Source organism: Enhydra lutris, unplaced genomic scaffold (assembly GCF_002288905.1).
Source record: "Enhydra lutris kenyoni isolate GAN:26980312 unplaced genomic scaffold, ASM228890v2 scaffoldscaffold12, whole genome shotgun sequence".
NCBI lineage: Eukaryota > Metazoa > Chordata > Mammalia > Carnivora > Mustelidae > Enhydra > Enhydra lutris.
Genome location: NW_019154096.1, coordinates 569257 through 590471, shown reverse-complemented (window position 1 = coordinate 590471; position 21215 = coordinate 569257). Strand labels below are relative to the sequence as shown.

Genomic DNA, 21215 nt, shown 5'->3' with positions numbered 1-21215 from the left:
ATGATTAGAAGGAAGTCTCACAACTGACAGGCCTAAGTTCTGGTGGCCCAGACTTTTCACATGGATGCCTCAGAACAGACATTTGTTACCCTCAGAAGCTCCCCCTCCCTGGCTGCATGGATCCTGGACAGACTCGGTCAAAGTTCTACCAAACAAGCAAACCCGCCATCTCCCACAGTCAGGGTGATGGTCTGGTGTTGTCTTGGTAAAGTTCACCACGAGGTAGTGAGTGAGTGTCAGTAGCCATTAAGTTCCTCTCTTGCTCTGGTGTAGGTAATGGTGTCCTTGTGCCTAGACAGTGGGCAACAGGACCCTTCTTGAACATTTAGGGCAACAGAGCAGCTGGAGATCTTGGGGAAATGCAGATTGTGGCTCAGGAAGTCAGGGGAGTTATGTCTGCATCTGTGACAGGCTTGAAAGTGGTGCTGCCACGGGTGGCTCCCAGGCCACTCCAGAGGACCTAGGCCCCTCAGGGAGGAGAGCGGCTGACAAAAAGAAGACCACACACGTGCAACAAGGAAACTGTTGCATAAAAACACCTGAAGGAAAGGTGCTAAGGGTTATCTGGCCTCCCGAAAATACTCTACAGTGAAGCACAAAAGGTAAGACAGAGAGTGAGGACCCTCAGAGTGGCCTGCACAGAGTCACCTGGAGAGCCCACTCTCTGGGCGTCAGAGCCAGAGAAAGCAGATCTCTAGGGATGGAGACAGGCCCTAGCATTCTGGAAGCTTTCCAGGTGACTGCAATGAAACAAGTGCTAAATTCAAAACCAATCTTAGCAAATGCACATCAAAACAAGGCCCCCCATAGACTTCCATTTTAGGCCATAATTTACCATCTTTGTCCAGGGCGCCTGGGTGGCACAGCAGGTTAAGCACCCTATTCTTGGTTTTGGATCAGCTCATGATCTCAGGGTCATGAGATTGAGCCCCATGTCAGGCTCCACACTCAATGGGGAATCTGCTTGGGATTCTCTCTCCCTCTCCCTCTGTCACTCCCACTCATGCTCTCTCTCTAAAATAAGTAAATAAATCCTTAAGAAAAATTTACTGCCTTTGCTCAACATTTTCATTGACTAAACTGAAAGAGAAACCTCACTCTTCACTATTAACCTTCATTTAAAATTGCCGGTTGTCTCAGAAGGCAGGAGCTGGAAAGACAAGGATGGTTTGATTGCCAGCACCGCCAGTTCCTTTCACTTACCATCCAAATAATAGGTGTCCCCTGAATCAATCTGCCCATGCAGGAAGTGAGCCACAGAGGCTGCCTCACCATCCACCATCACACTCAGGTGATTTTCTTTCAACGAGAGGGACACTGAATGCCACTGCCCATCACTTAATCCGGCACCTGGAAGTAAACAAAATTGGGTAAGAAATTCCTAAAAACCCTATAAATGCAGCTACACAGAGCCATGCTTGAAAACAATACAATCACGATCTTAGACATACTACCAAACTTCACCTGAAGTTTGAACTCACCTGAAACCCCCCAGGTTATTTAGCGGGCTGGGCAATGGAGACCAACCACAGAGGAGAGCTGGGCCTCTCAGAGAGAAAGGGAGAGGCTTGGGACAGATGTGGGCTTGGGGGTTTCTTAACAGGTGATGAGATCACGTGGTATCCTGGTCATGTTTCTCTAGGAGGAAGGGGTTACCTGTGGAGTGAGGCTCATTGAGTAAATGTGTGGTTCCAGAGGGTCCTTGCCTCTGACCGCCCCCAGTCATAGATTGGCCAGTCACATTCTAACACAAATTATATTCTAGCAAAAATTACTATGGTCAGTTAAGAGTATTAAGACATATGTGCACACGGCAATGTCTGTGTTTCATTTTATCATTGCTCGGTTAAATCAGAAAAGTATGGGGAGAAAAAAAGAGAAAAGAAAGAAAGCTTAATTGAAAGGGGAAAGAAGAATCAAGAGTGGACAGTCTAAACATTCTGCCTTGGACAGCACAATCTTAGTTTCTCCCAGTGCTAGGACTTTAACAGACTAACCCAACAGGATCCTGAACAAGCTTGAAATGATAAAATATCTTAGTCCCCTGGCACAGGACATACTTCCCCCTCTTCTAGTTTGTTAATATTTTAGGATGTTGAGAAGGAGAAGATTTCCCAAAATTGTTGTTATAAAAATAAAATCTTGTCTCTACTTTCACGTATTATTACTATATATAACGTTGGTAGACTATTTAGAAAAATATATCATATATGTTGATGTAACTCTTTAGAAAAAATGTATCAGCAACTTAAGTATTACTAAAACATGAAAATTCATTGAACAAAATGTAAAGTTTAGAAAGCATCACATCAAAGTGTGTGTGTGTGTGTGTGTGTGTGTGTGTGTGTGTGTGTGCATACTCAATCTCTGTCTAAAAATGGACAAAAACCAGTAGGTAATATTTTTAAATGTTAACATTAACTTTGGATGAGGGAATTGTGTTTACCTTCATGCCCATATTCCACTGACCAAATTGAGTCATTTGTTCAAAGACAAGGGACTCCTCCCCTCCACGGGGAGGCCATGGCCACTGTCACGGCCCCAGAGACACCTGCTGCTCCCAAGGAGCTCAGTGAATAATTGGAATCTTTAGAAATTGTCTTGCCCAACAGGGAAACAGGTCGTAAACAAACACTTCATCTCATTGAAAAACAACAAAGTGAGACTCTTGATTTCTTTGATGTCATGCCCAAGCTCACACATGAGCCTGCCTGACTCTAATTTGATCATCTTGGGGAACTGTCCTGATAGATTAGCCTATACCTCTTGCAAATGAGAAAGGTGCTGACTGCTTAGAGCTCTCTAAGTTTGGAAATCAACCTGCAAGGGTCAGAAGTTATTTTCTAGCTCATGGGGTATCAGCCCCAAAGAAAATACAGCCATGTTTCTGGTGGAAAGTTAACCAGGCATATTTAATTTAGTATCAGAGTTTGGCCCAAGGAACCCAATCAACTCCATAAATCCATGTCTCTCCAGTGCTCGTTAATATGTCAACGATACTGCAATTAAAAATGAAAATAAAGCTTTTTTTTGTCTTGGCTTCATTTCTCATCAGTGATGTTGACATGGATTCAAGACCCATATGCATGGGAAATATGTTTCTGGCCTGACCCCGAAGGTCATAGATCCTACTGTAAAAATCACAATGCCTCTGCTCCTCTCAGACTGTGAAATAGGAGCAATGCTAATTCCCAGTACCCCCTTTCAGGGACTTTAGCTCTTTGCCGTGTATACACATCTCTCACTTTCTGTGTCACATTCGTGAATCCAAAACTGTTGTAAAGAACCCACATGGGATAGGTTCATGAGCAATGATGAGAAAGCCAACAACAGAATATGGAGGACTGCGGTTAGATACTCAAGACCTATATTATGAAACTGGTCCTGAAGGAAATCCTCCAGCCCTGGAGCTGAAGGAATCCACAAACAAGAACCTGGGAGTGTCCCTTCCACTCTTGTCATTCGGTATTTATTTTAAAGTTTACCTAACATTATCTGTCAGGACAGAACCACATCCATTTAAAATCTGATGTTAATGGGGCACCTGGGTGGCTCAGTGGGTTAAGCCTCTGCCTTCGGCTCAGGTCGATTTCAGGGTCCTGGGATCGAGCCCCACCTTGGGCTCTCTGTTCAGCGGTAAGCCTGCTTCCCCCTCTCTCTGCCTACTTGTGATCTCTTTCTGCCAAATAAATAAATAAAATCTTTAAAAAAATAATATAAAATCTGATGTTAAAATTCCCTCCTGTCCTCTCCCTCCCCCCTCCACCTACCCATCTGTCTACGACATAGAGGTTTTTTCCTGGGAGAACTTGCAGAAAACACTCCAGAATATCTCCTTGAATGGGTAATAGATACCATTTACCTCTATAATAAAAGACTGTTTTTAATAAAATTTGTCATTCTCATTTAAAAGTGAAATGCCTGCTCTTACGATGATTCTGTTTCTCCCCATCATAATTCTCAGCGTTTGTGTTTCTTTTGTATGTCTTCTAACCTCCCTACTTCTGACGGAAGGACGGCCTGTCTCCCAGGCAGCACTACAGTCAAAGGATGGATGGAGAAGGGAGGGGCGGGGGTGTTTTGATTTGTGCCACTGGGAACACGATGCTCATTCTCCCACCCACCTCCCAGCTCCACAAAAGCTTCTGTCTGGGGGGCCAGTGATGGTCTCAGGACTAGTTCTCGGGAGTAATTATCATTATTCTCGGGAATAATGAGAACTAAAGGTTTTGGAGTGACTGCTGACTAGCAGGCTCTGGGCTCATGGTCTGTAGGCTCAACATCATTGTTTCTACCATTGGGCACACTAGTGTCACTCCAACGACGAGGACCCGAGGCTTGGGGAGAACATGGGTGGCGCTTTTCGAACCCATCAGCCCTAGAAGCACAGAGGTGGTTCTGGAAATGGGCCTGGGAGGCGAGCCCTCTCACGCACCCCTCCCACCAGCTTGTCTCAAATCTTTCCTGATTGCAAAGAACACTGCCCTGGGCAGTCAACTCCCTTTGGGAAAGGGTGGACTGTGTCTTTTCCTACAGAAAGGGAACCCACATTCCCCTTCCCCCCACTGACCTTCTGTTCCCACCACGCTCCACTGGCCCAGCTCCACAAGCACATGGACACTAGATTGTACACTCTGGACCTTTTTAGATCCCTTCACAATCACAGTGAGGTAACTATTTGGAAAAAGGACCCAAAAGCTGGAAGCAGGATGAACAGTGACTGGGTGTCCTTTCCTGGCATTCGGCGCGATTACGTCTCACTCAGCCTTTAAACTTTGGTTCTTGGTTTGGTAGGTGCTTTCGCACTTCATCCAAGGTTTGGAGTGAAAACCAGTCGCCATCTGTCTCCTCTTCCTCACTTTCTGTGCTTCACAGACACCGCGCCTTTCTCCAACTGAAGGCTGGTGGCCCGCTGCCCGGACTGTGTCTCTCGGGGACATTTTTCCAACAGCATCTGCTCATTCTGTGTCTCTGTGTCACGATCCTTCAGACTTTTTTTTATCACTGTGACATTTGTGATGCTTATCTGTGATCAGTGATTACAACTCGCTGAAGGCTCACGTGACACCATTTCTTAGCAATAGTGTATTTTTTTAATTAAGGCACATATATTGTTTTTCCAGACATAAAATTCCTGCACATTTAAAAGACCATGGTATACTGTAGACATAACTTTTATATGTGTGGGGAAGCCAAAAGAAAAAAAAAATCAATTTTGTTCGCTTTGTTGCAATATTTGTTGTACTGGGGTGGTCTGGAACCAGACCTGAGTATCTTGGAGGCAGGCCTGTATTTCAAAGGTAAAAAAAAAAAAAATCACCCCTCAAATGCTTCTTTATTTTTTCTTTTTAAAGATTTTATTTATTTATTTGACAGAGACCACAAGTAGGCAGAGAGGCAGGCAGAAAGAGGGAGAAGCGGACTCCCTGCTGAGCAGAATGCCCTATGTGGGGCTCGATCCCAGGACCTTGGGACCACGACCAGAACCAAAGGCAGAGGCTTCAACCCACTGAGCCACCCAGGTACCCCACCCCTCAGATGCTTCTTTAAAAAGCAGCAAGAAAAATGCACCAAAAATTAACACGTTGCCCAATGAAAGCTTAAAAAATCAATTCAATAAAATATTTCTATAATATCTCAGTGCCAGCCTTCAAAAAAAGTTAAATAACTAATCCCAGTGTGTTGGAAGGGAGAACGGTGTGTACTCACGTGAAGCAACAGCAAAACACCATCTCTTCATTAATAAGACACGCAGCTTGTAAATCTACACAAACCAAGAGTGAAGCAATTTCCAAAATCTGACTTGGTTGTGCTCATCTGCTGAGGTCCACAACGGAACTCCCTATGCCAGTGGTCAGATTTTTTCTTTTATTTATAAAGAGAAACAAAGAGCTACGTTTCATTCCTGGCTTTCAATCCTGACCTGGTAATCTGGGTCAGGCAAGGTGCTCCTTCCATAGTCAACACCCGTGGAATGACACCTACCTGGCTTTACATTTTCACCAGCACTCTAACGCAGAACAGTCCCCAGACTCTGAGGATAACACAACCCCGGAAGGGAGTTTAGAAACGTGGGTCCTTCTTGGAAGCCGAGCAGAACATTCACCCACAGTTATAAGAAGCATTATCCAAAACAGGGATTCCCGAGGGAACAGAAAATCTGGGAAAAATCGTAACTTCAAATATTATGACTGGTGTGTGTATAAACTCAAAAGACGGTATAAAGAACCTCTTTTCTCAGGACTCCGACTTAGGATACTGTTCTCCAGTGTTTCAAGCGGACTGCCAACTCCCCACCATCAGTTGATAACAAGGTTATTTTTTAAACTTTTTGAGAGGTATGTGTGATCTGCAGCTAACTTCAGCTCACACTGACTCACACACCAACAGCCTGGAGGTACCTAGTTCAAAGGTAAAAGAACTCTAGTTCCCTCTAGAAGGATTATGAGTGTCTTACTGATTCAGTCGCTCATTTAGTGCAGAGGTGACAGAAGGACTGTGCGGTCACAGCAAACGCCTATTACCTGCTGTGACGTCCCTCGCTGGATGTCCGGGCTGGGAGAGACTCAGCCTGAGTTTTCCATCATTAAGAACGAGGATGAGAGCCGCTGGCCTGTGTTGGAATTGAGTGGTCAGCAGCAGCCCTGCCCTGTTCCACATTCGGAATTGGAAAGCAACCGACACCTTGTCCTCTCCGATGGTGCCTGGCAGAGCCAAGTAACTCCTGGAGCTCAGAAAAGTCATGGGCATAATTTGTGGGTGTGAGCATGAGAAGGACACATTTCCCTGTGAATACAGTGGAAAAGGATTTAGGAAGGGGCAGAAGGGATGCTTTCATGAACAACGAGCTTTCCAAGAGGTGCAGTTTCCTATCAACCTTCCAGCAAGCAGGGACTTAAGAACTAGGTTTCCCCATCCAGCTGCAATCCAGATTTACCTGATAGGTGTCTCAAACCGTGACACTGCCCTGGCTGGGCAAACTTCCTTCTGAGACTTTTAGGGCAGTTCTGTCTCCTCCATTTCTGGGCATTGGCAAAGGAATCTCGAGACACGACTTTTCCAGGCCTTGTGCTGGGTGCAGGACATAACAGAGGAGACAGATTTCTTATACCTCGAGGCGCTGGCTGTTTACATGCGGCATGAAGCCCAGCACCATGGACAGCGGCTCTGGGAACTTTTCTGCACTCCCCTTGGTTGTGTAAATGCTTACACACCCGTTACTCAGGGGACATGAACATCTGGCTCAGGTAGGCCGTGAGCTTCAGCCCGTCTGAGGCAGGGGTGTGGCCGGCCTGAGTGGGCTGCCCGCCTCTTAGAGGCTCCCATGGGCCTTGTCAATCAGCACACTCTCCCCAGCCTGACCTCTGACCTGCCGGCTGCCTGTTGCTTTTATTTCATTCTATTTTACTAAAAAACACACCTTTGAACTTTACATTATATCTACTGCTCCAGGAGCAAACTTACCTTTAATCATAGTGTTTGGGAAGAAGGAACTTAAGTTCTTAAAAGAACTCCAATTAAGTAGGGCACCTGGGGGGCTCAGTGGGTTAAGCCTCTGCCTTCACCTCAGGTCATGATCTCGGGCTCCTGGGATCAAGGACTCAGTAGGGAGTCTGCTTCTCCCTCTCCCTCTGTCTCTCCCCCTGCATGTGCTCTCTCTCAAGTAAATAAATTCTTTAAAAAAATGTAGATAAATTTTCATAAATTCCAGAGGAATATGTGCCCAAACATTGCCCTTCCTCTCCAAAATATATACCATAAAAGCACTGTAATCAAGTCAATATGGCATTGGTATGGGGTAAACACAGCAGCGGAGCCCAGTGACTGACCCACAGAAAGATCTGAGACCACGGGTACAGCCAGTACATGGTGAGAGGTAAGATTCAAGCCTGTGAGAGGAGGTTGGGTCTGGTCACTAAACAGCTCAGGCACGAATGGGTACCCACGAGACCTAAAATAACTACTGATCTGCACAAAGAGTAAAGCCCAGACAGTCAAAGACTTAATTTTTTTTTTCAATTTTAAAGTAAATAAATAAATGAAACCACCTTAAAACTTTCTACAGGAAAATCCTTGAGACTGTATCTAGAGCCTAGGGTTTCAGAAGTATTTCAAAGCAAGACCAAATACTACAAAGCTATTAAAAAAATACATTGAGACATTGGCTACATACCAATAAAGGCATTTATATACTCAACATGGCCCATAACATTTAATATAAAAGATATGATATATGACATATAATTATATTATAACATGATCTTATATTTCATAGAAAATTGGTTAATCTGAGAAAACATTTGGATCATGAATGACATAGGGTGATCTATCAAACCTAAAACTCTCTTATAAATTGGGGCACCTGGGTGGCTCAGTCAGTTGAGTGACCGGCTCTTGATTTCAGCTCAGGTCATAGTCTCAGGGTCCTGGGATTGAGTCCCATGTGGGGCTCCAAGCTCAGTGGGGGGTCTGCTTAAGAGATACTCTCTCTTTCTCTCCCTCATGCTCTCTCTCTAAAATAAATAAATCCTTAAAAAAAAAAAAAGCATTCCCACAGGTTTCACTGAGTTGGAAAATGGAGATGGAGAAAAGCTTACATAAAACAATCCCATTTCTGTAAACGACACTCGATATGGAGGCATCGATATTCACAAAGCTGGGTGCACTGATTGTAGAGGATTCGGGTCTAAGGAACCAAACGTGGAAGGACAGATGCTAGCTCAGTAACACGCTGGCCCGGGGGAATGGCCGGCAGCCGCGTGGAGAGATGGAAGCCTGACAACAGTCCAACCCGTCTGAAGCATCCACCTGCTTCAAGATAACATCCTCCTTATTCGCTGATCTAAGTCCCCAGATCCACAGCAGACAGACCCCTGGCCTTGGGGCGAGAAGGTCCCAAACTTTCCCAGTCGCCTATTCAAAGCCACATCCACCTTCCGAAGAGTCAAGCAAGTTTTCTGGCAAATCTTTTCCTTTCTTAGGTCACAGGACTGATTTTACTAACCTCCCTTTGTGTATCTCTGGGCCTTGGCCTCCCTTTGCAGAACAATGGGGCGTTCCTGCACATCAACAAACAGGCACCAGACCCCTGGGGCACAGACCCTGAGCACGGAGATAGGGTTTGTGGCCGGCACCACGGAGTCTGCCGGGGATGGAGAGATGCAGCAGACCACCCCCTCCCTTCACCGACCCACTCCTAAACCCTCTGCAAATCTCTGGGCCGGGCAGAAACCCGGCAGATGGCTTTTGCACAAGAGTCCACCTTCTCCCCAGGTTCCTGGCCGCAAATTAAATTAAGCTCAAATTCCTTTCCAATCCAAATTCATCTCTCGAGTACTGGCCTTTCGAGCAAGTGACAGGCAGCTGAGCTAGGAGTTCAGTAACTGGAGAAAGAAGCAAGAGGAAATCAATCCCAACAAAGACCCTGCCCCGAAAAGTCTTTATTCAGATGTGCCATGACACATTTGCTGTTTCCACACACCTGTAAAAATTAAGAAGCCGGTAATGGGGATGGAGGAGGGCACATGTGAGGAGCGTGGGTGACGCAGGGAAGTGCTGAATCCCTGAACTGCACACTGGAAGCTAATACTACACTGTATGTTAGTGACTGGAACTAAAATTTTAAAAAGTTAAATTAAAAAATCAAGTTAATTATTTAGTGAATTAAGTAAAAAATGAACTAAAAGGTATACGTGATTGGCACTTTCCCTCCCTTCAGGAGAGGCATATTCTAGACTGGGTCCATCAGACAAGCTGCAGTTCCCTGCTCCTCTGACCTCGCGTGTAGCTTTCTTACCATGACGAGGATCTGTGGTGTGTGTTTCTTGGACAAATCAATGATATCCACTCCATTATAGTAGAGATTTTCAAAGCAGCCGTGAAAGTCTTTATGTGGGAATGCCACTGATTTTCCATGTCCAGGAATCCCTCCAAAGCTGATCTTAGAAAGAAAAAATGACATAAATAATATTGCTTAATGATTTTCTGATTGTCTGCCTAAAACACGTATGCTCAGCAGGTATGGGATAATTGCCTCCAATCTATCTGGCATTATTTTAACATTAACATGTTAATTTCAGGTGAATTTTTAGACATAGAGGTACTGGTTCTTTCTTTATTACATTTAGATAAGTAGGTTAAATACCCCTTCTTGCAATTTGCTACTCAAAGGGCTATGTCACTTCAGCTGATGGGGAATGTGGTACATTCATTTCCACGGTCACTCTTGATCTGGGTGACAAGGCGGCTGAACGTGATGACATTTTACTTTACAAACCTTCCTAGAACCCAGCTTCAGGGTCCGGGTCTTTGCCAGGACACTGCTGATGGGTTAGAATAACGAAGGCATCGATAATCTCATTCAGGACCAGGCTCTGCAGCTGGCCTCCTCAGCTGAGGCCACTTACACTAGATGAATGTTGAAATCATCCCCTTTGCTCTGATAGATGTGCTGAGCAGAACCGGCAGAACAAAAGGTGCTCTCCAGTGCCAGTTAGATACATGCGGGCAACACGCTGGGGATGTGTTAAGCCTTTAAATGTCCCTAGAAATGGTATTTTGAATCGCCTGACTCTGGCTCTCTCATTCCTTGAAAAAGCAGGTTGGAATGTATGGTGATTACTTCTCCAAGCACCCTAGATTGCTAATTCTGTTTACGATCACCCTAAAACACAGAGATCTCCAAAGGAATGGGTCATGGCCAACACCAGAGATAACACAGAAAGCCGTCCAGACACGTGTATTTTACTGTGCCGCCTGTCATACTGATAGCTCTTCATCCACACACTTCCCGAATTCAACAACTACTTCCTCCCAGGGAAGAACTCACGGCTATGAGTGATACAACATCTCAACAATGCACATGGGTCTCTCTCTGGGCCGACATCACCCGTGGGAAATGTTTCACCAGAATTCCAAATTACTAGCAACGAGAATTTCTCTATGTAGCAGTGTTTTCTTAAAAGGTTATGTTGCGTTTAAATAAAATCTGTACCTTATAATCAAGATCCAAGTAGTAGGACTTGCCCTCGGCCTGGAAATGCTGACTGTGCCTGTCCACAGTGAAGTGGACATGCGTGTTCCCGAGCTCGATGAGGACAGAATGCCAGTGCTCGTCATCCAGCAGGTTGCCCAGGGTGAGGGTCGCTTGGGCATCAGGGGAGGGCAGGTTAGCATGGCCTACAAGGACAGGCGAAGCAAATGAACTGCCCCATCCAACCCGGTACCATGGCTGCCATGTGGGAGGCCAACTCAGTACCATGGCTGCCGTGTGGGAGGTCAACATGTCCCCCAGTCACTTTCCTTGCACACTTCTATCCAGAGAACTGGTCAACTGCCTTTACCTCAGCCTCATGTACAACCTTCTCTCACTCGGGAATGATTTCTTCTACCTTTCTTGTGTTTGTTATTATTAATTATTGCATTTTCGCTTTTCTTGGAAGTATCTTCTTCCGAGAACCTCATGAAGCACACGGCCTCACGGCTCCTGAGAACCTCACGAAGAGCACTGCCTCACGGTTTCAGGGATCCACTCCTTGTCTTTGCAATACTACCAGGTTGTTTACTGAACATGTGCAAATGGTCTTACACACTAATCGAGATATAAAACTTGTTACAGCAAAGTACATTCAGGATACATACAGGATACAGTGTTCTCCGTAGTACACCCCAACTGTGGAGCGACCACGCTTCCATTTGCCCAGACCATTCTGTTTCATGCCCCTTGCTCCAGAGTAATTATTTCTGGGGTCTTCTTTCTTTCTTGAAAGTGTTCTGGTTTCAGGATAAATTAGCTACTTAACTGTGAAAAACTAAGCATAAAAGGATACTTCCATCTAAAGAGGTATATTTTTGAAAACACCCACTGGGAACTTTTTACCTGAATTAAGCAATAAGATGAGCTTTCCTCTAACTAACTGCAGGGTGATGTGTTTGCCGTTTTGTCCTTCTCTGTGGAATAGAATCCCGTCAGTCTGCCTGGTTTTAAATTTCAAAGAAATAACATCTTTTGCTGGACTCATGGATTTCTGATTAAACGTGTATAGCAAGAAGCTTTTCCCATCAAAGTTAACCATCTCGGATCCTATAGTGGGAGAAATTAGAAAATAATCTAAGTATAATACATCTTTACTCATGCAATGAAATGAGCAAATTGACACAAACACATGCACACATAATATATCTCTGGTCTGTTTAGTGCAGAGGGGAAAAAATGGTGCTGCCCATCCTCCCCAATACCTGTAGTTGAGATCCCTAACCTCTACTCTTTGCCTTTTCTGACATTTTCCCTAACATGTATCAGCTAGAAATACTTCTATTGACTAAGCCCAATTGTGTCTGCCTTTGTACTGGCCATTTCTCATCCTGTAAACAAAAAAGATCGGTAAAACAGTTGAAGTCACTCCCCACGGTGGCACATCATGGCTACAAAGTTGCCATTGTCCCTCAGCTCTCTGATAGTCTTATTTTTCCCACTATCAAGGTCACTTGCATTCTTTTTATTGAAAAAGTTATATTTTGTCATTAATGTAAAAACAACACTGGTCAAAGCAACCAAAGACAGAACAGGAGACACACAAAGGGATTCATACTACCCAGAAGAATCTCTTGTATTTCTCATATTTCACAAGTAAAAAGACAAGACGTTACTGTCCTTAAAAAGTCAAAAACCGTATGATTTTACTCATATGTGGAATCTAAAAACAAAAGAAATGAATAAACAAACAGAAAGCAGAACCAGACCTATAAATGCAGAGAACAAACTGGTGGCTATCAAAGGGACAGGGTGGGGGATGGGTAAAGTGGGTGATGTGGAGTGGCAAGTTCAGGCTTCCGGTCATGGAGTGAGTGAATAAGTCATGGTGTGAAAGGTATGGCCAGGAAATTAGTCAACGATATTCTAATCGAGTTGTAGGGGATGTGCAGCAGCCACACTGGTGGTGAACATTGTACAACCCATAAAATCATCAAATCACCATGTTGTACACCTGACGCTAATGTAACATTGTGTGTACGCTGCACTCAAATTTTTGAAAAAGGTTTTTTCAAATGTGTGTGTGCAATAAATGAAGGTGCAAGAGGAAGACAAAGAAACAGGAAGTTGATGTCTTCTGAGCCGATGATACAACATTGGGTTTATTTAACTTCACAAAAGCCTGGGGCCAATGTACACTAGGACCTACATTTCATTCAGACGAACTAAAATGTTTACAGCAAACCCTTTACATTCACAACTCTAAGGAATCCTTTATTTCATGCAGCCACCTTTTGAAAATTCAGGAGTTTGACCCAGTTCCCATACATTGTGGAAAATATATAAACACAGCAGTGTGTCTAAAAATCATGGAAACAAGTAATTATTCTCCACTGCATAGTTAAATGAACGTCTGATAAAAACATATCCCTTTGTCAAATTCGAATGAATTGTCCTGGCATTTCGGGTGAGCACAGATCTGGCCCCATCCCAGAACTGTGACTCTGCTGGCCTGGGGTGGGACCTGAGAGTCTGCTTTTCTAACGTCTCCCCTAGTGATGTAGATGATGTCAGTGCTGCTGGTCTGGTGACTACATATGAGAACCACTGCTCTAAAGAACCTAGATTATATTTCCTGGCACATTCCCCTCAGGCAAAATGGAGTAGTGAAAAATTTATTGGATTTATAGAAACACAAAAGAATGGGCTTAAAATCCTTTTGTTGTAATGTTTTTGTTTCCTCTCCAGTGAGATCCCTAACATTCGTACCTAGAACAATCAACCACAAGCTAATCATCACATTCTATCTTACAAGGCACATTTAACATGTGTTTTGACAGGTTCTTTAAGCCTAGAAGGGGACTGAGTTATAATCTAGAGATGTCATCAATGGAGTAAAACAAAACCACTTCAAACAACATATCTTGTAGTAAGTCCTGGTGGTTTCACTAAAATCTTAAATGGTAACAAACGTAAGCTCAGTGGAGAGGAGTTAAAACAGCACAGATAAAAATGAGGAATTGCTTTCAGAAGTCTGGAATGTGAGGCTGCTTTCTCTTCATCTGAAATGACCCACATCACTCTGCAGCCTGTATGGCCCCATGAGCTAATTTTTAAAGGTTCGTTAAAAAAACAAACAAAAAAATGAAGAATTGTGGCAGAGAGCACAGGTGCCCACAGACCTAAAATGTGTGCTGTCTGGCCCTTTACAGAGCCTGTCATCCCACACTCAGCAACATTAGCCAGTGATCCTTTCTGAGCCAGATTCCTGACTGCTTATAGGTGGCTGTGATAAGAACCAGCTCACCGCAAGACATGTGGTGATCCTTGTTCGATTTAAATATTAAAAACCCTATTTTAGATGGGAAATCACAAATTTAATTATTTTTGTTGATCTGCCTGTTGAATAATTCAATACACTTTGTTTGTGGCCTTTCAGGAACCTATATTTATGAAGTCAAAAAATAGGTAAATATTATGGCTCCTGTGGAATATCACAGAAGACTGGTTTTATATGGACCATCTTCCGTAGCTTCAGACCCTGCCTTGGCAGAGATTTGGCTTTGGAAAATACAGTTTTGTTATTAAAAGACAATTTTCCCCCATATTCCCTTCCTCCCCTACCCCCACACTGCCCTGACTTAATTTCCAATTTGTTCCCACAAGTACACTTTCTTTTCATTTAACATGGGTGTAGCACCCACTAGGTGCTGGGATGCTGGGAGGAAACCCAAGAGGACAGACATGGCTTGGCCTTCCCAGAGCTGACAGTGCTCTCCTCACCTTCTCACTTCAGCTATCATGAAAAGAACACATTTCACCAGGAATAGCCTAGTCTTACTGTGGTCTGCTTACGAAACTAGAGACAAGGACAATCACAGTCAGGAAGGAGGAAGTGGAGCACGGGGGAGGTCTTCTCTGGGGAAGTGTCTAGAAAGAAAGAGGGTAAGACCTTACCAATCATATGGCATGTGTCACACGCAATTTACAGATAGGCACCCAAAAGCAGCCAACACGGTTCAAACAATGGGCTATACTGTTGATCAAGAAGCCCCTCATGATAAATGTGAAGCCCATGTGATAAGTAAGAGTGTGCCCTGTCACAAGGACGACTTACAAGGGGAATGTGTGGACTGGAAACTCAGTTTCAGGCCTCGTCAAAGAGAATCAATTCTACAGAATGTTGTTCACTTACAAACGTTCATGAATCAGTCACTAAACATAACATGACATTTTTAAACATGTGTCACTCATACACCATTTTTAAAGGCAATAGATTTTTTTTCAAAGATTTTATTTATTTGACAGACAGAGATCACAAGCAGGCAGAGAGGCAGGCAGAGAGAGGAGGAAGCAGGCTCACCGCCGAGCAGAGAGCCCGATGTGGGGCTCGATCCCAGAACCCTGGGATCATGAAGTGAGCTGAAGGCAGAGGCTTAACCCACTGAGCTGCCCTGGTGCCCCAAAGCAATAGATTTAAAAAAAAAAAAAATTAAACCAAAACATCGTATTGTGGGACAGAGAAGACTTAGCTCAGGGAGTTTGCAGGGCCTAGCTCTCCAAGCACGGATGGGGGACAGCCCATCTGTAGAAGCAGAGGTTCCCTCACCTTCATGCCCATGCTGGTGATAGCCATCAAAATATAGCCCCAGTTAATAAAACCAATAATTATAAAATAAAATCATATAAATTGGAAAAACACTTGGAATTTTCAATGAAGCATCATATCACATTTTCCATTTTGGAATGCAGGTTCTGCACTCTTGCAATGGACAAAACTACTGGTTCCCATTTTGATTCATAATAAGTGGACCTCCATCTCAAGTACCCCAATAATTTAATTAGTTGAATTACGTACAAACACATTTTTCACGACCCTTCTTGTAAAAGTTAAGTGTGATGGTAAGGGATAATTTAATGCATTATTTTGGAGTTTTTATTCAAATAAAAATATTTTAGAGTTGGTTATTTGTATTAATTATGGACATTTAAATTTTTATGATATTTATATTACATATGTAATTATATTACATATGTATTTATATTTATAGAAATATATAAATATCAAGGATATTTTGAGGTTGCTAAACAAAACCTATAAATTTCTGCTGTAACAGTGAGTACATTTTAAAAATAAACACAATATTTTAATTTTTTTTAACTAGGCTCCATGCCCAGTGTGGAGCCCAACATGAGACTTGAAGTCATGACCCTGAGATAGAGACCTGAGCTGAGATCAAGAGTCAGATGCTTAACTGACTAAGCACCCCAGGTGCCCCAGATAAACACAATGTTTTAAAATGGCCAATTACATGTTTTACTCCCAATTTTATTTTCATGCCTGACTTGACACAGGACCAGAGTGCCACGGGGATGACTGGTAGGTCCCCATGGTGTTAGCCATTCTGTGCCTACATAGTCCATATTCCCAAGGACTCATGCACTCCTTTCCTCCTTCTTCTCTCCTTCTGTCCTCCCCTCCTCCTCTCTCTCTTCCCTTATTCAGACAAACAACATGCTAATGAACAGAAGACGACATTACACCACCACAGGATGGGACTAGTACAGCTCAAGGGAATGTTTGAGAAGACACTGACCATGAACACAGGGGTCAAAGTGGAAAAGAAGGAGCAGAAGACGTCCCATGGAAGAATAACAGTCTAGAAAGAAATGAAGGAGGACCTGGGGCCAGTGTTGGTGTCTGTGGCTTACAGAGACCTACGTCAAGGATGTCAACGTGAAACTGATCAGAGTGTGTAAATGTTACTGAAAATTTAAGAAAGCGGAGGACACCCAAACAGAAACCTTTCCAGAGTGGGATACAAAACCTAGAACAAGTCCATGGGGAATATGGCCCTGGATGCCCCCCTTCCTCGGTGCTGCTGGAGGGGGCATGAGACTCTAAGTAGACCCCATGTACACACCACGTGCACTCTAGAAGTTGGGGAAGGGAGGGATTTCCAGGTAGAAAACGTGTGTGTGCCACCCCAGGAAGTCATGAAGAATGCCTGGTGTTTTTAGGAACAGCAAATATCATTGTAATTGGAGTTTAAAGAAGTGAAACCAAAGAGAGAAGCTGCATCTAAGAGACATTATATGCCAAGATAAGCAATATGGACATTTTCTCAATATCAACAGGGCAGTGAAAGTAGAAATGGGGGGGGGCAATAATTAGCACTTTGGGCTATAAATCATATCATATACAATTACTGTCAAAAACAAAAGTGCAAAGCTCTATGCTTGAACAATTGCTCTTATGAATAGTAAGAATGAAGACAAGACAGAAGCTCCACTAGTAAGCCACGGAAGCCGCATAGTTTTGCGAGTTGCCGTGACTGTTATCGGTCCACAGTTTTAGGTTAGGAGCCCCCCGTGGTGCACAGCTCGTGTTTGCTGACTTTAGGGTGCATGCAGGTCCTTCCCAGGACCAGGCCTGCAGCTTTGATCTCCCTGGGACTGACCTCTCCCCCAAGGAGGTGGTACCACCTCACGAAGAACATCAAGCTAATGGCAAATCGCTATCAAAGACCTTGTTCTGCTTTGAAGTCAGTAAACCTGAAGAGTAATGGTTGGAAGGAGAAGCTGATTTTATGGGATCAAAAAGAAAACGGAGTATCGGGTGTCCCAAGCGCTTGCCTCACTGAGCACGTTCACGGATCTCAGACACAAAAGGAGGGAAGGTGATGGTCCGTGGAAAGAGGGGGGAAAGGGCGGGCAGCATCACGAAACCATCTCCAGTGAATGTTGCATGGAAAGGCCAACACAGAGACAGGTTTGGAAAGTGGAGCCCGTCTGAGCTCAGGAAGATGGTGGAGCTGAGGCTGAAGGGGACCCTTGAATCTAGGATGGGGTCGCTTCAGGGATGGTGAGCCCCACCTCCAGAAGGTCTCCCTGCCTGTGGGATCAGCAAAGGGGCGATGGTATCCTTACTTTGCAGCGGCTCCCTGTGCCCAACAGCGCCCACACCCTCCCAGACCCCTAGACCACAGAAGCCCAGAGTCCCACAGCCACTGTATGCACGCTCCTGCCTTCCTCCCTCCAGAAGCCCCTCCTTACCCCAGGTCACTCCACAAGCCCTTCACTCAAAAAACTGACTGACCGCCCTCCTTCCTAGGCCCCAGGACCGTGTTCCAATATTTCACATTTGTTTTGTACAATTTTATGACTTCTCATAAAATCCTGATGGAGAAAACCAATCATTTTAGAAGAGCCCCCTACATCCAGTCCCTAACACAGTTCTTTGCAAATAGCAAGTGTCCGATAAATTCTGACATGGCATGTGAAGGAACAAAGAAATGAAAGCCTGCATAATATAATAGTTATGAAAACCAAATTTGGGGGGAAGACAGAGTTTTAAAATCCTAGGTCCAGTATGGAATAGCTCTCGCAAACATCTCCATGTCTCCACGGTCAAGTTCTTTTCCCTCGAGGCCATACCAGATCCATCTGGCCGGTGTGGTTGTTGAATGAGAAAATGTCTGCTAGATAGGATCTGACATGTTAAACATTCCGCCTGTGACAGATCTCACTGACACTTTTCTGCAAAGCTAATGCTCTGATCAGGTATGAAATGAAGTGTGACCAAAAACCCAACCTCCCACGATGTTACTCTTTGGGTTATTCTCCAGTTTTCTAGAAATTTTTCTTTAATATTTTTTCTTTTTGTACTCATTTAAAAAATTCCAGTATATTCCAAATCATCAAAATGGCAACAGTAGAGTCTATTTCCCCACAGACGTCACTGAATGCATTTCTGCTTGTGTTCATGCTCACATTGGCTGTGATTTTTATCCCTGCTCATCAGTGGGGAAAAGAGGGAAGACACAACACATAAATGATGTTCAAACAAGGGTTCACGTCAAGGAAAGTGGGGATTTGAGCAGAGAATATGGGAGAAGCCCAGAGTCATTTTGGATTACGGGGAAAAGAAGATCACCTGTTGTCCCCTGCGTCCCCACACCAGGGTCACCTCAGTGCCCAAGAATGGCACCATCCATCACAGTGAATTGCTGTGGTTGACTTGGACCTCGTTGTTTGGATGACACACCCACTCTAAAACAGGTCCCTGCTCTCTCCTGGGATTCTCGGATTCTGAGGCTCAGTTCAGGCCCACCTCTATGTTCACCTAAAGTAACTAAAGACAGAAGTATCCAGGCTTTCCACAAAAACACACAGAGAGGGGCGCCCGGGTGGCTCAGTGGATTAAGCCTCTGCCTTCAGCCCAGGTCATGATCTCAGGGTCCTGAGATCGAGCCCCACATCAGGCTCTCTGCTCAGCGGGGAGCCTGCTTCCCGCCCCCGCTCTCTCTGCCTGCCTCTCTGCCTACTTGTGATCTCTGTCTGTCAAATAAATAAGTAAAAATTAAAAAAAAAAAAAAAAACACAGAGAGATGCCTAAAAAGTTAGAAACAAGTCAAGCTCGGTTTTCAGCCTGGCCATGAGAGCATGTCCCTCTGTCACTGATTTTGGGGCAGGGAGAGGGGTAAACAGCACTTACAGTACATGCATCCGTACACTTCTATCCTCATTCCGATCCTGCCCTTGGGGCTCCAGGCTAAGGGGAGGAAGCGCAGGAACCTGGCTTCCAGGGGAGGCTGCAGTCGGTGACGCACCACGCTGTCCGCGTTTTGTGTTTCCTGGAAAACTCTGGGAGAGAATGGAGAAAAGGATCAGAGTGTCTGCTGAACTCAGAGCTCCAGGCTCTTCTCCTACGGGTTAGGGACAGAAGCTTCACTCTGTTCTTATGCAAAAGCCTGCCTGCTTTATAGAAAGTCTGCTAATGTTTAAGAGGGACGTGACCACATTTCCTGGGGCCTGGATTAGTCACCATTGTTCTAAGCTTTCCTTATTTGCAGGGTGATTTACATTTCAGCAGCACCATTAAGCTGGCTGTAAACCTGCCACCCTTGAAGGCTTGCTCTTCCCCTAAAGCATTTTCCTCATCTCTAAGCAGCGAAGACGCTCTCCTGCAGCCCCACATCCAAAGCAATCAAGCACGGTGTTGCATCCCTTCCTTGCCATCCACGCAGGAAGAACCCTCGACTCTGGGGTATGAGCACTGGGAGGGACCTACACAGGGTTCTAGTTCCAAACCCTTCATTTATAAAGGCAAAACCGAAGTCCAAGAAAGTAGAAAGAGTCTGCAGCGGTAGGGACAGCGGCTACCCGGAATGGCCAAGACTAGATTCTGGGCTTTGGATTTCAATCGCAGTATTCTTAGTGTGCAGTCAGGTTGCCCCCAAGTTAGCCGCATTTCCGGAACACTGGGGAGACCCACAAGACAGAGGGCTGCCCTTGCCTGGACACAGGCACCTGGCCTCAGGCTAGAAGGGGCCAGTGTGAGCATAATGGACATTGTTACAGGGGATGAGCGACTCGTTTCTCACCGCATTGATTTCATATGCAGATCAGCATATGGGGAAACCCAAAAAAGGGTGATGCTCGCATATACACACATCGATCATATCACTAATGATTTAATCTACTTTAGACAGCTATGTCACTAATGGTTTAATCTATTTTAGACAGCTATGTTACTAATGATTTGCTCAGTTTTTCAAAGGTAACACATACATGTGAGAAGAATCGGAGAAAAAAGCACAGACTCCAACACCAGGAAGTGCGTCCCCACGCAGCCTCTCCGCCCTGACCCGCAACCTCTCTTGAATGCTCCTGAAGTGCTCCGTACTTGCGTCCGGGAAGAAAAAGGTGGGTGGGCTTCCGATGACATGGACTTAGTTACCTCTGTTGGCGAATCCACTCCCCTCACCCCAACGGTCCTGCCTACCTTAGCATTAACTCCCGAACAGTGATCTTCCAGAAGCTGGTGTGTGCCTATGAAGTCCCCTGAGATGCTGGGATCCTCTGTCCTGCCACCTGGGCCCCAGAACCTCTGCTAGCCTCCTTCACACCAGGATTTCGACGGGCTCTTCCTGCTCTGGGCATTTCGGTGTCTGCCCCCGACACTGTACACCCCCTTTTAAAACTGATTCCATCGACTCTTCCTCAGATTGTCCATCAGTTTTCCCAGAGGACCTATGCAACAGCAAAGCCATAACAGCCTAAGGTTTTCCAATTGTAACACAGCATCTTAGCGGAAAATGTTGCCCCATCCAAGGACCTTACTGGTCTATGCTCTGAAAACAAACAGAGCCCCAGCTATGGTGCGTCTCTTCTAAAAACCTATGTCAACTGGTACATCTACCTCAATGCTATCAGTTCTTTGGAACCCCCTGTCAAAAGT

The 21215-nt window shown here is 44.8% G+C and overlaps 1 protein-coding gene across 1 annotated transcript in view; it reads right to left on the bottom strand.

Annotated features, from left to right (window-relative positions):
- The window catches only part of LOC111145065 (contactin-associated protein-like 3), a 151826-nt gene that overhangs the window by 74816 nt on the left and 55795 nt on the right, over positions 1 to 21215 (bottom strand). Inside the window, 7 exon segments of the mRNA XM_022499678.1 lie at positions 1204 to 1350; positions 6525 to 6786; positions 9797 to 9940; positions 10994 to 11178; positions 11879 to 12082; positions 19470 to 19599; positions 19601 to 19618. Coding sequence (XP_022355386.1) covers positions 1204 to 1350; positions 6525 to 6786; positions 9797 to 9940; positions 10994 to 11178; positions 11879 to 12082; positions 19470 to 19599; positions 19601 to 19618 — 1090 coding nt within the window.